Source organism: Ranitomeya variabilis, chromosome 3 (genome assembly GCF_051348905.1).
Source record: "Ranitomeya variabilis isolate aRanVar5 chromosome 3, aRanVar5.hap1, whole genome shotgun sequence".
Taxonomy (NCBI): domain Eukaryota; kingdom Metazoa; phylum Chordata; class Amphibia; order Anura; family Dendrobatidae; genus Ranitomeya; species Ranitomeya variabilis.
Window position 1 is genome coordinate 247,553,135 of NC_135234.1, and position 17,667 is coordinate 247,570,801.

At 43.7% G+C, this 17,667-nt stretch overlaps 1 protein-coding gene across 1 annotated transcript in view; it reads left to right on the plus strand.

The window, feature by feature from the left end:
- The window catches only part of NECTIN3 (nectin cell adhesion molecule 3), a 230,479-nt gene that overhangs the window by 149,497 nt on the left and 63,315 nt on the right, over positions 1-17,667 (plus strand). Inside the window, exons 6-7 of the mRNA XM_077295344.1 lie at positions 15,755-15,890; positions 16,155-16,236. Of these exons, the coding sequence (XP_077151459.1) occupies positions 15,755-15,890; positions 16,155-16,236 (218 nt within the window). The remainder of the gene's footprint in view (positions 1-15,754; positions 15,891-16,154; positions 16,237-17,667) is intronic.

Here is a 17,667-nt window from a genome sequence, read left to right on the forward strand (position 1 = left end):
GGCCCCCCCGTGGCTAAAAACATCTGCCCCCAGCCACCCCAGAAAAGGCACATCTGGAAGATGCGCCTATTCTGGCACTTGGCCACTCTCTTCCCACTCCCTGTAGCGGTGGGATATGGGGTAATGAAGGGTTAATGCCACCTTGCTATTGTAAGGTGACATTAAGCCAGATTAATAATGGAGAGGCGTCAATTATGTCACCTATCCATTATTAATCCAATTGTTTGAAAGGGTTAAAACACACACACACATGATTAAAAAGTATTTTAATGAAATAAACACAGCGGTTGTTTTAATATTTTATTGCTCTCTCATTCCATTTTCAGACCCTCGCTTGGCAAAACAATAAACACACAATATACATACCCTCTCTGATGAACTGTCACGTCCCACGAAGTAATCCATCTGAAGGGGTTAACTAATATTACAGGCAGAGCTGCGATAAACCACTCGCTCGTGCCTGTAATCCCCGGGTGCTGAAAGGAAAGCAGTGATCTATACTTACATTCAGTCGCGGTGATGCGCCCCTGCTGGATGTTCTCATGAACTGCAGCCTGGGAACTTTTTCCCACGCTCCAGGTCATATGAGGACATCCACCAGGAGGCGCATCACCGCCAACCCTTTATTTTAGCAGCTACAGTGCTGAAATTTTGCACATACACACTACTAACATTAGTAGTGTGGAATATTCAAAAAAAAGGGGGATATGAGATGGTTTACTGTATGTAAACCATGTCTCATATCCTGTCGGGTTTGTGCAGGAGAAATGCAAAGCCGGCAATTGAATTACCGACTTTTCACAGATATCGCGCTGAATGAAATATAAATACAGAATATATATATATGTGTCTCAATGACATATATATATATATATATATATATATATATATATATATATATATATACTGTATATATGTTTTCCCGAACATTTGAGCACATAAATCCATTAGATGTCGGTTTTGCAAGCTTGCGAGAAAATCTCGGCATACGGATGCCATACGGATGTCACACGGATCATTTGATGCGAGGAAATCGCATCCTCGCACTGCACACGGATCACTGTTTTTGAAACATTTGTGCGATTCTCGGCCGTGAAAAACGGACCGTTTTTTTATACGTTAAGTGTGTCCCCGGCCTTAGGCCGGGGTCACACTAGACCGTAATACGGACGAGTGCTATGCGATAAAAAATCGCATAGCACTCGGCCCAATGTTAATCTATGGTCCAGCTCCCATCATCCGATATTTTCTCCACCGTATTTCGGATCCGAGGGAACTCGCAGCAGGCTGCGATTGTCAGCGTATCTCGGCCGAGACTCGCCAATGCAAGTCTATGGGGGCGAGAAAAAATCGGATTACACACGGACCATGCGTGTGCATTGCGAGAAATATGCAGCGGTGTTCTATAGAAAAGCCGGTAATTCAATTGCCGGCTTTGCATTTCTCCTTCCCAAACCCGACATGATATGAGACATGATTACATACAGTAAACCATCTCATATCCCCTTTTTTTTGCATATTCCACACTACTAATGTTAGTAGTGTGTATGTGCAAAATTTCAGCGCTGTAGCTGCTAAAATAAAGGGTTAAATCGCGGAAAAAATTGGCGTGGGCTCCCGCGCAATTTTCTCCGCCAGAATGGTAAAGCCAGTGACTGACGGCAGATATTAATAGCCTAGAGAGGGTCCATGGTTATTGGCCCCCCCGTGGCTAAAAACATCTGCCCCCAGCCACCCCAGAAAAGGCACATCTGGAAGATGCGCCTATTCTGGCACTTGGCCACTCTCTTCCCACTCCCTGTAGCGGTGGGATATGGGGTAATGAAGGGTTAATGCCACCTTGCTATTGTAAGGTGACATTAAGCCAGATTAATAATGGAGAGGCGTCAATTATGACACCTATCCATTATTAATCCAATTGTATGAAAGGGTTAAAAAACACACACACACGATTAAAAATTATTTTAATGAAATAAACACAGCAGTTGTTTCAGTATTTTATTGCTCTCTCAATCCATCAGCAACACCCTCGCTTGGAAAAATAATAAACGCACAAGATACATACCCTCAGCTGAACCGTCACGTCCCACGAGGTAATCCATCTGAAGGGGTTAAAATAATTTACAAGCAGGAGCCCTGCAAAGGCAGCTGTGCTCCGTGCCTGTAATCCCCGGCGAATGAATGAAATGTAGGTCATTGACCTACATTTCCTACAGTCGCGGTGATGCGCCCCCTGGTGGATGTCCTCATATGACCTGGAGCGTGGGAAAAAGTTCCCAGGCTGCAGTTCATGAGAACATCCAGCAGGGGCGCATCACCGCGACTCAATGTAAGTATAGATCACTCTGCTTTCCTTTCAGCACCCGGGGATTACAGGCACCAGCGAGTGGTTTATCGCAGCTCTGCCTGTAATATTAGTTAACCCCTTCAGATGGATTACCTCGTTGGACGTGATAGGACATCAGAAGGTATGTATCTTGTGCGTTTATTATTTTTCCAAGCGAGGGTGTTGCTGATGGATTGAGAGAGCAATAAATTATTAAAACAACCGCTGTGTTTATTTCATTAAAATACTTTTTAATCATGTGTGTGTGTGTGTGTTTTTTAACCCTTTCAGACAATTGGATTAATAATGGATAGGTGTCATAATTGACGCCTCTCCATTATTAATCTGGCTTAATGTCACCTTACAATAGCAAGGTGGCATTAACCCTTCATTACCCCATATCCCACCGCTACAGGGAGTGGGAAGAGAGTGGCCAAGTGCCAGAATAGGCGCATCTTCCAGATGTGCCTTTTCTGGGGTGGCTGGGGGCAGATGTTTTTAGCCACGGGGGGGCCAATAACCATGGACCCTCTCCTGGCTATTAATATCTGCCGTCAGTCACTGGCTTTACCATTCTGGCGGAGAAAATTGCGCGGGAGCCCACGCCAATTTTTTCCGCCATTTAACCCTTTATTTTAGCAGCTACAGCGCTGAAATTTTGCACATACACACTACTAACATTAGTAGTGTGGAATATATAAAAAAAAGGGGGATATGAGATGGTTTACTGTATGAAAACCATGTCTTATATCATGTCGGGTTTGTGCAGGAGAAATGAAAAGCCGGCAATTGAATTATCGGCTGTTCACAGATATCGCGCTGAATGAAATCTAAATACAGAATATATATATATGTGTCTCAATGACATATCTCTATATATATATACTGTATATATGTTTTCCCGAACATTTGAGCACATAAATCCATTAGATGTCGGTTTTGCAAGCTTGCGAGAAAATCTCGGCATACGGATGCCATACGGATGTCACACGGATGTCACACGGATCATTTGATGCGAGGAAATCGCATCCTCGCACTGCACACGGATCACTGTTTTTGAAACATTTGTGCGATTCTCGGCCGTGAAAAACGGACCGTTTTTTTATACGTTAAGTGTGTCCCCGGCCTCATAGTTACAAAAAAAAAAAAAAACACTCCTCACCTCTCAACGTGCCCGTGCTGCGCTCTTCTCCCTGCTCCGGTCTCGGCGGCAGTGTCAGAGGCAGAGTGGGGAATGATGGGAGAGGGAGCATCAGGTGACGCTCTCTCCTCCATCATTTGCTTTGAACTTTACCGGCAGACACCACCAGTATAGTTCAATGTGGCAGCGGGGGAGTTGGCGCTGGCGACAGGCGGGCCCCCCTGCCTCACAGAGGCCCCATAGCGGCTGCTGATGTGCCACTAGCTGAGGGCTCCTGAGGGAGCAGGGGCCCTAAGCAGCTGCCTGCCCCTAACCTCGGCCCTGAATGGGCCCCCCCTGTCTCGCCAGGGCCCCGGCACTTGCCCGGGTACACCGGGTGCTGACGCCGGTCCTGCAGAGAGTGACTGTAAGTTGAGATATTTGAGATTTCTGCAAGGGAGTTTGTGGAGTGGGGATTGCACACTAGGAGAGGAGAGGGAAGAGAATGTCAGTGGGTTGTGGTCAGACAGTGTGTTAATGAGATTAGTAAGGGAGCAGAGGGGGGTGAAGATGAGGTTCAGCGTGTGGCCATCTTTGTGAGTGGCCTCAGAGGACCATTGAGTGAGGCCAAAGGAGGCAGTCAGTGATAAAAGTTTAGAGGCAGCTGAGGTGGATATGTCAATGGGGATTTTGAAATCACGTAAATCAGAGATTTCAATGGAAACCCTGAAGTAAGAGCTCTGGATAAATCTGATCCTAAATGTTATGTAAAATGTTCACAATAAAAGTTTCAACACTGGCTCAAACACGGACTCTCCCAATGGATCATTACATAACAGTAAAATATGTAATCTGAGTTTTGCCCCCGATTACATGTAAGGGATTGGCGTACGCAGGAGAAATTGCACAACATACTGAGAGGTCCATTTTTTCATATTAACCTTTATAAAAATTAAAAAATTTGGGGCTAAAATATTTTACCGGTAAAAATAGTATACATTTCTGTGAGCCACATGTAGTGTCAACATGCTCACGACACCCCTAGATGAATTCATTGAGAGGTGTACTTTGTAAAATTACATCAATTATGGGTGTTTTTGCTGTTCTGACACCTTAGGGGCTTTGCCAATATGACATGACACCCTCAAACCATTCCAGCAAAATCTCAAGTCCAATATGGCTCTTCTTCTCTTCTGAGCTGTGCACTGTGCCTCAAAAGTAGTTTTTGACCACATATGGGGTGGTATTGGTGTAATTTGAAGAAATTGCATAATAAAATTATATGATCTATTTTACTCCTATTACCCTTGTGAAAATGAACAATTTGGAATAAAACCAACGTTTTTGTGGAAAATTATTTTTTCATTTTCGCAGTTCAACGTTATAAACTTCTGTGAAGCGTCTGGGGGTTCATAGTGCTCACCACATGTCTAGATAAATAGCTTAAGGGGTCTAGTTTCCCAAAAAGCATCTTTTTCCATTGTTTAGGCACATCAGGGGCTCTCCAAATGCAACAAATGATTCCAGTAAATTTTGCATGCAAAAAGTCAAATGGCGCCCTCCTGTGCACCCAAAGAGTAGCTTTCGTCCACATATGGGATATCGACGTACTCAGAAGAAATTGCATAACAAATTCTATGGTGCATTTTCTTCTGTAACTCTTGTGAAAATGTAAAATTTTGGGCTAAAAGAACATTTCTGTTGGAAAATGTGACTTTTTAGTTTCACAGCTGTACGTTATAAACTTCTGTGAAACACTTGGGGGTTAACACATCTAGAAACATTCCTTGAGATGTTTAATTTCCACTAATGGGTCACTTGTAGAGGGTTTCCACTGTTTAAACACATCAAATGTGATACTCAATTCCATCCTTTCTTGCATTCAAAAAGTCAAACGCTGCTTCTTCCCTTCCGAGCCCTGCCATACATCCAAATAGTAGCACACACACACACACACACACACACACACACACACACACACACACACACACACACACACACACACACACACACACACACACACACATATATTTGGTATTGGCATACTCAAGAGAAATTGCACAACAAATTTTGGGGTCCAGTTTATTCTGTTACCCTTGTGAAAATTAAAAAATGTGGGCTAAAGTAAACCTTTTGTGAAAAGTAAAATGTAAATTTTTTCCTTCCACATTGCATTAATTCCATAATTTACAAAAAAAATCTTGAATGTGGTTTTGTGGACTGTAAGGGGTTCACTTTTTAGAATGGTGTCACTTTTGAGTGTTTTCTGTCATATAGGCCCCCAAAGTCACTTCATATGTGGTGTGGTCCCTATTAAAGTGGTTTTGTAAACTTTGTTGGAAAAATGAGAAATACAGTTAAGTCCATATATATTTGGACAGAGACAACATTTTTCTAATTTTGGTTATAGACATTACCACAATGAATAATGAATTTTAAACCAAACAATTCAGATGCAGTTGAAGTTCAGACTTTCAGCTTTCATTTGAGGGTATCCACATTAAAATTGGATGAAGGGTTTAGGAGTTTCAGCTCCTTAACATGTGCCACCCTGTTTTTAAAGGGACCAAAAGTAATTGAACAATTGACTCCAAGGCTATTTCATGGACAGGTGTGGGCAATCCCTTCGTTATGTCATTCTCAATTAAGCAGATAAAAGGCCTGGAGTTGATTTGAGGTGTGGTGCTTGCATTCGGAAAGTTTTGCTGTGAAGTAAACATGCGGTCAAAGGAGCTCTCCATGCAGGTGAAACAAGCCATCCTTAAGCTGCGAAGACAGAAAAAACCCATCAGAGAAATCGCTACAATATTAGGAGTGGCAAAATCTACAGTTTGGTACATCCTGAGAAAGTAATAAAGCACTGGTAAACTCATCAATGCAAAAAGACCTGGGCGCCCACGGAAGACAACAGTGGTGGATGATCGGAGAATAATCTCCATGGTGAAGAGAAACCCCTTCACAACAACCAACCAAGTGAACAACACTCTCCAGGAGGTAGGCGTATCAATATCCAAATCTACCATAAAGAGAAGACTGCATGAAAGTAAATACAGAGGGTTCACTGAACGGTGCAAGCCACTCATAGGCATCAAGAATAAAAAGGCTAGACTGGACTTTGCTAAAAAAAAAAACATCTAAAAAAGCCAGCACAGTTCTGGAAGAACATTCTTTGGACAGATGAAACCAAGATCAACCTCTACCAGAATGATGGAAAGAGAAAAATATGGCGAAGGCGTGGTACAGCTCATGATCCAAAGCATACCACATCATCTGTAAAACACGGCGGAGGCAGTGTGATGGCTTGGGCATGCATGGCTGCCAGTGGCACTGGGTCACTAGTGTTTATTGATGTGTCACAGGACAGAAGCAGCCGAATGAATTCTGAGGTATTCAGAGACATACTGTGTGCTCAGATCCAGCAAAACTGATTGGTCGTCGTTTCATACTACAGATGGACAATGACCCAAAACATAAAGCCAAAGCAACCCAGGAGTTTATTAAAGGAAAGAAGTGGAATATTCTTGAATGGCCAAGTCAGTCACCTGATCTCAACCCAATTGAGCATGCATTTCACTTGTTAAAGACTAAACTTCAGACAGAAAGGCCCACAAACAAACAGCAACTGGAAACCACCGCAGTGAAGGCCTGGCAGAGCATCAAAAAGGAGGAAACACAGCGTCTGGTGATGTCCATGAGTTCAAGACTTCAGGCAGTCATTGCCAACAAAGGGTTTTCAACCAAGTACTAGAAATGAACATTTTATTTAAAATTATTGAATCTGTCCAATTACTTTTGGTCCCTTTAAAAACAGGATGGCACATGTTAAGGAGCTTCTAAACCCTTCATCCAATTTTAATGTGGATACCCTCAAATGAAAGCTGAAAGTCTGAACTTCAACTGCATCTGAATTGTTTTGTTTAAAATTCATTGTGGTAATGTGTATAACCAAAACTAGAAAAATGTTGTCTGTGTCCAAATATATATGGACTTAACTGTAGCTGATGTAAAGTAGGCATGTGGTAAATGTTATTTATCAACTATTTTGTGTGACATAACTCTCTAGTTTAAGGGCATAATAATTACAAGTTTGAAAATTTTCTAAATTTTTGCAAAAATTTCCAATATTTTCACAAATCAATGCAAGTCATATCAAACAAATTTTACCACTATCATGAAGTACAATGTCTTATGAAAAACAATCTTAGAATCAATGGGATAAAAAACACCACTTTCCAGTGTAATTTGCAACTTATTCAGGCTATTTTCATTCACTTTTCTTCAAGTTAGGTTAATCCTCTCCCTGTAGGTAGGCATCAGCTCATTCAATATATGACAAGGAAGCACTTCCTTTACATACAGCCAGGGGTGTATCTAGGGTGAGGGCCCGGGTTCATATGTCTTTCAGACGAGAGTACAATTGAAGCTCTGACCTCCGGGCAAGTGCTCCTGACCATTGGTGTTGAAGACACTGAAGATTTAGTATGTGTGTGGGAGATTTAGTGTGTTTTGGAGTGATTAAGTGTGTGTGTAGGGGAGGGTGGGTGAGATGTGGTGTAACAGGGTGGGGTGATGTAGTCAAATGGAAAAGATTTGAAGACATAAGTTAGGAGAGCAAGGAAGGGACAGGTGTAGACACAATATAGGGTGTTGGAGAAATTTGAAAACAGTGTGAAGTGCAAAAGGGTAGATGAGGGGGAATGTATGAAGAAGCAGAATGGGTCATGGAAATACTATAGTGAGTCGGGGATGTGTGTGAACGCAGTATGGTGAGTGGGTGGATAAGTGCAGGCACAGTATAATGGGGATTGATGTGAACACAGTATGAGGAGCAAGTGGGAAATGTTTGAGGAGGTAATGGCTGCAGGCAGTATAGGGAGTGGAAGGATTGGTGCAAATGCAGTATGGGGATCAAAGGGGGAAGTATATGCAGACACAGTATGGGGAGAGATTGGGGTGATGAATTCAGATACAGTATGGGGAGCAAGTGGGTGGATGAGTGCAGACACAGTTTAGTGAGTGCAGGGATGGATGCAGACACAGTATGAGTAACCAGAGGGAAAAAATGTATTCAGACACAGTATAGGGAGCAGGGGTGATGCCATGTGTGCAGACACATTATGGGGAGTCGGGGTGATGTATGAGCAAACAGTATGGAGAGTGAGGGGGTAAATATCTGAGGAAATAGTATGGTTATCAGGGGATGTGCAATTAGGCAGTATGAGAAGGGAGGATGAAACGTGTGAGTAGACAGTTTGGGGAAAGAAAAGTGTGAGTGGGCACAGAATAGAGACTGAGTAGTGTGATGGGTAGCATAGGGGGACAGTAAGCCAAGGAGGGGGAGTGTCATGAAGGGGCACAATATAGAGACTGGGCCCTGTAGGGCGGGTCACAGTGTGAAGAGTGGGCTCAGCATAGGGCAGATATTTTTATTCAGGAGCATTATAATGACCCTTCTATTTTTAAGGGCATCGTGTGGTTATGTGCTGCACAAGACTGAAGAACATAGAAGTCTTAGAGACGAGCTATGGATGACAAAACACATAATGAAGTCTGCACAAGATGAAAAAAACAAAGATAACAACTCCAGAGACTACATCATGTATCAGGTACCTGAATGTAAAAAAACTTTGAGATACTGATTAATTCTCATATTGTTATTTATGTTTTGAGCATTAAAGGAGTTGTACAAGTTTGTCATGATCTATGCGACTGCAGACTTCTGAATTTTCACAGTGCACGCTGTCAGGTTTCTCTTGTGCCAGCGATTTGCATACATGCGGTCACATGCCGACTAGACTTGCATGGACTTATTCAATCAAAATGAATTGATTGGGGCCAGACACGTCTAGTCGGAATGTGGTCAGAAGTATATAAATCTCATACTTGTGCTGACATAACTGTCCACTCTTGCCACCAGCAAAGGAGAATCCTAAAAATGTGCAGTGCATGTACTATGAGAATTCAGAATCCTGCAGCCACCTATAGTGACTACAGACTTGCATGTCAAATCTGGACAAGCCCTTTAATTATAAAATGAAGCCCTGTAGCAAAGAAATTCTAATAGCATGTAATATACTCACTGTTAGAATTCAGCTCTGCTTGCTGGTTCCAGCAGTCATCACCTGGCCACTTCACTCATAAGTGATTTTCATGCTTACGGTCATGTGATAACAAGCTTCTCTTCCTGCTTCTCTCAGTTTTTCACAGAACATTGAAAGAATTAGAGAGAGCAGCTACTTGGCACATGCAGGTATGCAGGTCACAAATGCAGGTCACATATGTGCTTGGGGGTGCGCCAAACTGAATTCTTGCCCCCGTTGTCGGAAAACCTAGATACCTTTCTATAGCTAATGAAATCCCATTACTAAATAGCTAATGTCCTGTCTCTCTATCATCTTTCTCATATACATTGCTGTGTAAACTTTTTATGCAGGTATGGAAAAATGCTGCAAAGTAAAAGTGTTTTAACAAAATAAACTATTCAAGTTTCTATTTTGTTTATCAAGTAACAAAAAGTAAAGTGAATGAACAAAAGACGAATATAAATGAAATAAACATTTGGTGTAGCCATTCTTTGCCTTCAAAACCTCATTAATTTATGAATTCTTGGTACACTTGTATACAGTTTTTGAAGGAACTCAGCAATGGTCAGCCAAGGAAACATAGTGTAACTCATGAAAAACATGATATGCTTACTTGTCCTCCCTGATGAAGGTGCCATCCAAAACGCACGTAGGGGCAGACAGGCGGACCCCCTAGGCCTTTGCTGGTGCTATCTAATAGGTATTGTACTGAAAATGTTTATTTAATTAGCTTTCACTCTGCCTGTATGGTTTATTGTTTGCACTATCGCACTTTACTCTTATGTGATACATCTACCATTTCCATGCTGTCCATATGTCATGTCATATATTGAGCGTGTCTTTACCTGCACCAGATGACAGTAACATTGCAATTTGATAGAGATAAGTTCTACTGATATACTATTGTTAGGGCTAGCGGAACGCACTGAGTAAATATAGAGGTTTTATTATAATAGATGCGTACGCAGCCCGGGGTCCACCGTGCAGGAGAACCTGCTGCTAGCAAACGGCGGAACTATAAGGCGGTATGAGCTAACCCTGTTACTTCACAGAGTAGCCGAAACTAAGCACTGCGCCCTGTTTGACTTCACAGTGGCACAGGCTAACTACCCAATTGAGAGCAGTCAGTGGTCATGCATGCACATAAACTCCTCGCCGGAGGTGCCAGCATTCTAGGGGCTTATTTCAGCCAGGTCCCTGAATACATTCACACAAAATCTCCTCGCCGGAGGTGCCAGCATTCTAGGGGCTTATTTCAGCCGGGTCCCTGAACACAAACTCACATGACCACACTAGCGCAAAGCACATAATATGGAACAATACTAGCGCATGGCTGTGCGGCTATGCGAGCCTTAAATAGTTGCAGCATGTACAGGACCTTCCTAGAAGGACCAATGAGAGGCTGCCACAGAGCGTGAGCACCTACAGGACCTTCCTGAAGGACCAATGGCCTTAGCTGCAGTATCTGATCATGTGACCCTCGATCTCCACTGAGAGATCTTACTCTGGGCATGCTCAGAATGAGAAAAGCAGGACTTAGTCCCAGAAGTGTCTGCTCGCCGCTGCCCAGCACTGACTTCAATGGCAGAAGCAGGAAAAGCAGCAGTAACTCTTTGTACAGAGTCAGACTGAGCGAGACGCTGGGACCGACGTCTCCTCTGAGCAGGCTCCACTGTGGCAGGAGGAAAATGGGAGACCGCAGTGGAAATGGCCCCAGATTCCCCCTGTGCAGAGGCGGGAACTCGACCCCTAACATTACCCCCCTTCCTAGGACCCCCCCTCCTTGAGCCTCGCTACGTTCGAAGGCAGCAATGAGCTGCGGAGCCCGAATGTGCTCAGCAGGCTCCCAGGACCTATCCTCAGGACCGTAACCTTTCCAGTCCACCAAATAAAATTTTTTGCCACGAACCACCTTGCACCCCAAAATAGCGTTCACCTCGTAATCGTCCGTAGACGAACCCGATGTCCTGGCAGATGACTCAGAAAAGCGGGACATGTATACGGGCTTAAGGAGGGACACATGAAAGGTGTCGGTGATACCTAGGCGTGGAGGAAGGGCTAGACGATAGACCACAGGACTAACCTGTTCGAGGACCTTGAAGGGACCCAAGTAGCGAGGTGCAAACTTAGTGGACTCAACACGCAGCCTGATGTTACGAGCGGAGAGCCACACTGTCGCAAGGAGCAAAGGTCGGGGCAGGGCACCAATGTGCATCGGCGGAGGACCTCATTCTCTCCTTGGAGGCCCGGATGGCATCCTGAGTGTGGTACCAAATGTCTCGTGCCTCCACTGCCCAGTCTGCCACCCTGGAGTCAGCAGAGGACACAGGCATAGGCACAGGAACCCGCGGATGTTGGCCGTAATTAAGGAGGAAAGGAGTCTGACCGGTGGAGTCGGCTACAGCGTTGTTAAGGGCAAACTCAGCCCACGGTAACAAGGATGCCCAGTCATCCTGCCTGGCAGAAACAAAATGTCATAAATAAGTGACCAGAGTCTGATTGGCCCTCTCAACCAACCCATTCGTCTCGGGATAATAAGCCGAGGAGAGATTTAACTCAATACTGAGTAGACGACAAAGCTCCCTCCAGAATCGAGACGCAAACTGGGGACCCCGGTCACTGACAATCTTGTCCGGCATACCATGTAAGCGAAAGATATGCTTGATGAACAAGGCTGACAGAGCCCGTGCAGAAGGTAGTCGTGGAAGAGGCACCAAATGAACCATTTTGGAAAAATGGTCGGTGATCACCCAGATAATGGTGCAGTTACAAGACTTGGGTAAGCCCACCACAAAGTCCTTCCCGACCATCTCCCAGGGCCTGTCCGCCACCGGCAGAGGGTAAAGCAACCCAGCTGGCCGTTGCCGAGGGGACTTGTTCTTGGCGCAAGAGACACACACCCGAACATAGTCTGCGACATCACGAGCCATATGCGGCCACCAATATGTCCTCGCCAGTAACTCAGATGTCCTTTTGGAACCAAAATGTCCACCCACCCTGGACGAGTGTGCCCAAGAGAGAACCTCTGGTTGCAAACTGGATGGTACAAAAGTCTTGCCTGGAGGCACAGACTCTAGCGAAACTGGGGCCACAGTTCTCAGGCTCTCAGTGGGGACAATAAGCCGAGGCTCCTCTTCCTCCTCCACAGATGACACAATGGAGCGAGAGAGAGCATTGGCACGAATGTTCTTCTCCCCAGAAAGAAAATGGAGGGTGAAATGAAACCGGGAGAAGAACAAGGACCATCTGGCCTGGCGAGAATTTAACCGCTGGGCTGTCTGCAGGTACACTAAATTTTTATGATCTGTGAAGACTTGGAAGGGAAAACGAGCTCCCTCCAAGAGATGTCTCCACTCCGAGAAAGGCAACTTCATGGCTAACAACTCCCTGTCCCCGATGGCATAATTCCTCTCTGCTGGTGAGAAGGTCTTAGAAAAGAAGAAGCAAGGATGCTTCCGACCTTGAGCATCCTTTTGGAAGAGGACTGCTCCAGCACCAACAGATGAGGCATCCACCTCCATGATAAATGGCTTATCTACATCGGGGCGATGTAGGATGGGAGCGCTAGCGAAGTGTGACTTTATGGAGTTAAAGGCCTTGGAGACCTCCTCAGACCACAATTTGGGATTTGCTCCCTTCTTGGTGAGGGCAACCAAGGGAGCTACCAAAGTTGAGAAGTGCGGAATGAACTGGCGATGATAATTAATGAACCCTATAAAGTGCTGCACCGCTTTAAGAAAATGGGGTTCCTGCCAGTCCATCACAGCCTGTAGTTTGGCAGGATCCATAGCCAATCCCTGGGTGGAGATGATATAGCCTAGGAAAGGTAAGGACTCCTGCTCGAACATACACTTCTTCAACTTGGCATAAAGGGAGTTTGCCCGTAAGAGGTCGAAGACTTTGCAAACATCTCTCCGGTGGGAGTCAATATCTGGAGAGTAGATGAGAATATCATCCAGATAGACTACGACCGAGGTGGAGAGCATATCCCGGAAGATGTCGTTCACAAAGTCTTGGAAAACGGCTGGAGCATTACAGAGCCCGAAGGGCATCACCAGATATTCATAGTGCCCATCCCTGGTGTTAAAAGCCGTCTTCCATTTGTCCCCCTCACGGATGCGAATCAGGTTGTAAGCACCCCGCAGATCTAATTTAGTAAATACCCTTGCTCCCCGAAGCCTATCGAAGAGCTCAGATTTCAAGGGCAAAGGATACTTATTCTTAACGGTGATGGCGTTAAGACCCCTGTAATCTATGGACGGACGCAGTTCCCCATTCTTCTTCTGCACGAAGAAGAACCCAGCCCCAGCAGGTGACACTGACTTCCTGATGAACCCTCTTGCCAGATTCTCTTGAATGTACTGAGACATTGCCTCCGTCTCTGGGAGAGATAACGGATAGACTCGACCCCGGGGAGGCTCAGCACCAGGCAAGAGGTCAATAGGACAGTCATAGGGGCGATGGGGCGGAAAGGTCTCTGCCGCCTTTTTGGAGAACATGTCCGCATAAGACCAATATTGCTTGGGGAGAGAGGATAGATCTGCGGGTACCTCTGTAGTAGCAACCTAAACGCACTCCCTCTGACACCTACCCCCACAAGATTCACCTCATTCCAAAATTCTGCCTGAGGACCACTCGATATGAGGAGAGTGGTACCGTAGCCAAGGTATCCCCAACAGGACCTCATCAATTCCCTCAGGAATGACGAGCAGAGATATAATCTCCTGATGGGATGGCGACATGGACAGAGTAAAAGAGATGGTCTGGTGTGTTATCTGTGAGGGCAGTGTCAACCCATTCACCACTCGTACCATTACTGGTTGAGCTAGCATAACCAGGGGTATTGCGTGACGTTGCGTGACTATTGGTAAGACCCCAATGATCGATAAGTTATTGCCGATCACACGGATGGAGGATATCTTCCAAACTTGAGAATACTCCTATGAAGTTTCCAACAACCAATGCAATGCTTATTGCACCACTGGAGTGGTGCTTTAAATATTAGTCCCTTCTCCCTATCTGATACTCACCTGCTGCCGCCTTCATCCGTTTCCAGCATCTATCTGGTTGGTCTCTGACAAAAAGTGACCGGTTCGTAGCTCCAGTGTTTCATAGAGCGTCATGGAGCTCACTTTTCAATACAAGTCTATGAGAGCCTTGTTCTGACTTGTATTGAGAGTGTATGATGTACAGTACAGACCAAAAGTTTGGACACACCTTCTCATTTAAAGATTTTTCTGTATTTTCATGACTATGAAAATAGTACGGTAAATTGAAGCTCATCAAGAGAATGCCAAGAGTGTGCAAAGCAGTCATCAAAGCAAAAGGTGGCTACTTTGAAGAACCTAGAATATAAGACATAATTTCAGTTTTTTCATACTTTTTTGTTAAGTATATAATTCCACATGTGTTAATTCATAGTTTTGATGCCTTCAGTGTGAATGTACAATTTTCATAGTCATGAAAATACAGAAAAATCTTTAAATGAGAAGGTGTGTCCAAACTTTTGGTCTGCACTGTACCTTCTGACCGTCCAGAAGTGAAAAGCTACGTCACATGCTCTCAATACAAGTCTATGAGTGTATGTCACAAGATGACCAGAGAGACCGGAGTGGCACCAAAATAACTGTGAAGACGAGTATATGATCAGAGGCAGGGGGCTTAGATTTAAGGCGCCACTCCGCGCAGGAAAAACAAAACAATGGAGTGGTGCTTTAAAGGGAATCTGTCACCAGATGTTGCTTCCACATCTGAGAGGAGCATGATGTAGGGGCAGAGATTCTGATTCCAGTGTTGTATAACTTAGTTTACTGGGTGCTACAGTTTTCATTAAAAACTGTTTTATCTGCTGCAGATCTATCAATTAATTATCAGAATATTGAGCTTTGTATAACACTGCCCACACTACTGGTTTGCAGCTTTTGAGTGCACTGTGCTTAAGCAGAAAGATGCTAATCAGTGATGGGGGCAGGGTTAACTACTTTGCATCAGAGTAGTCCTCTAGTGATAATATACTGTGGCTAAAACAATTATTTTATTAAAACTGCAGCAAGTGGCCCAGTAAGTGATACATAGCTGGAATCGGGGTTTCTGTCTCTATATTCTGTTCTTACAATAGGTGGCAAAAACCTGGTGACAGATTCCCTTCAATGTGACTGAATAAAAAAAACAAGTGGTATTAAAGCATTTGATATGAATTATACCCCTGACTTTGTTACTCTATAGATTATCCATTAAAGGACACATCATCCTTGGTGGCAGCTGGGACAATAATAGGAGCAGTTCTAGCTCTTTTCTTTATGACAATTTTCGTGGTGATTCTACTAATGTCTGGAAAGAAAAGACCATATGCTGATACCATGTAAGTATAAATCAGTGGAAAGTCACTATAAAAAAACAAGGTTTAAAGGGAATCTTTTACCTTAAAGATAGATTTGTTTAACTAGAATCATAACTTAAATATTCTGAGATTTGCAGCAAAATAATGTTAATAATATGTTATACAGCGTCTGTAGAATACATAGTCTCAACATAATGTTATAGTTTGACAGTTACTTTGAAGGATAATCTGCAGTAAATGTTACGATGGTATGACTGTTTGTTATTATTGCCCAAATCTTTTCAGAATCGAGCGGCCACCGACTCTAAAAACCTGCCATGCATTTGAAGACCCTTTACTTTCTGTTGGGAGAAAATATGTTTACATGGTAAGCAGCCAAGTGTGTCTCCATGAACCAATGTGGTTAGTCATTGTAAAATGCTGTATAACCCAAAACATCAAAGACAACTTTGCTTGGAATAAAGATGTCTGTGAAAAGTTAATCTTTGCACCGCTAAGGGCATATGTAAGACGAACCCCCATGGCCCTAATCTTGGTCCTCCTGTGTGGTGGACTTCATAGGAGAACGTATTTTTCACTATATTATGCAATTCCATTTCTATTGTACAATTTGAAACAATATCATCAAAACAGAAACCATATTCAAAAATATAGGTATATACAGTTGTGCTCAAAAGTTTACATACCCCGGCAGAATTTTTGCTTCCTTAGCCTTTTTTCAGAGAATGCACCAAGATAACACCAAAATCTTTTCTCCACTCATGGTTAGTGGTTGGGTGAAGCCATTTAGTGTCAAACTATTGTGTTTTCTCTTTTTCAATCATAATGACAACCCAAAACATCCAAATGACCCTGATTAAAAGTTCACATACACCGGTGATTTTGGCCTGATAACATGCACAGAAGTTGACACAAATGGGTTTTAATGGCTGCTAAATGTAACATCCTCACCTGTAACCTCTTTGCTTGTAATCAGTGTGTGATTCCGTAATTTCATGGATCCGGCGCCATAGGCTTTCATTCTAGAAAACAACGGACGGCGTTTTTTTGACTTACACAAGAAATGTTACTACGTCTGTTTTCTCTGGCCACCGGATAAACAATTTTCAACGGATTCGGTGAACGACGGATGAAACGTGAGGCCATCCATCGCAATCCGTCGCTAGTACAAGTCTATGAGAACAAAACGGATCCGGCTGCAACATTCGCCGAATCCATTTTTTTCAAAATTCGCCGGATTGAGACTGACGGCAAAAGACTGATGTGTGAAAGGGGCCTTAGGTAGAAAAACATACAGTGCTAGGGAAGGGGGAGTGTCTCTATAAACCCCATAAACAGTTGAAGAGATGCAGAAAGGATACTGTACCACAACAAAGTGGTACCGCGCTGACAGCCACAACAGGCGTTTCACGTTGGCTTCCACAGGTGGCCATAGTTTATGTCATAACCGAAAGTTGGCACTCTTGAAATTAGTCCAGAAAATATTGGAAAGTATTTCTTCCAGAAAATTATTGCAATTACACATGATTTGTTATACACATGTTTATTTCCTTTGCATGTATTGAAACAACACACAAAAAAACAAATTGGACATCATTTCACATAAAACCCCAAATATGGTCGAGACAAAATTGATGGCACCCTCAACTTAATATTTAGTTCCACTCCCTTTGGAATAAATAACTGCAATCAATCGCTTCCTATAACCATCAACAAGCTTCTTACACCTCTCAACTGGAATTTTGGAGCAATCTTCTTTTGCAAACTGCTCCAGGTTGCTCATATTTGAAGGGTGTCT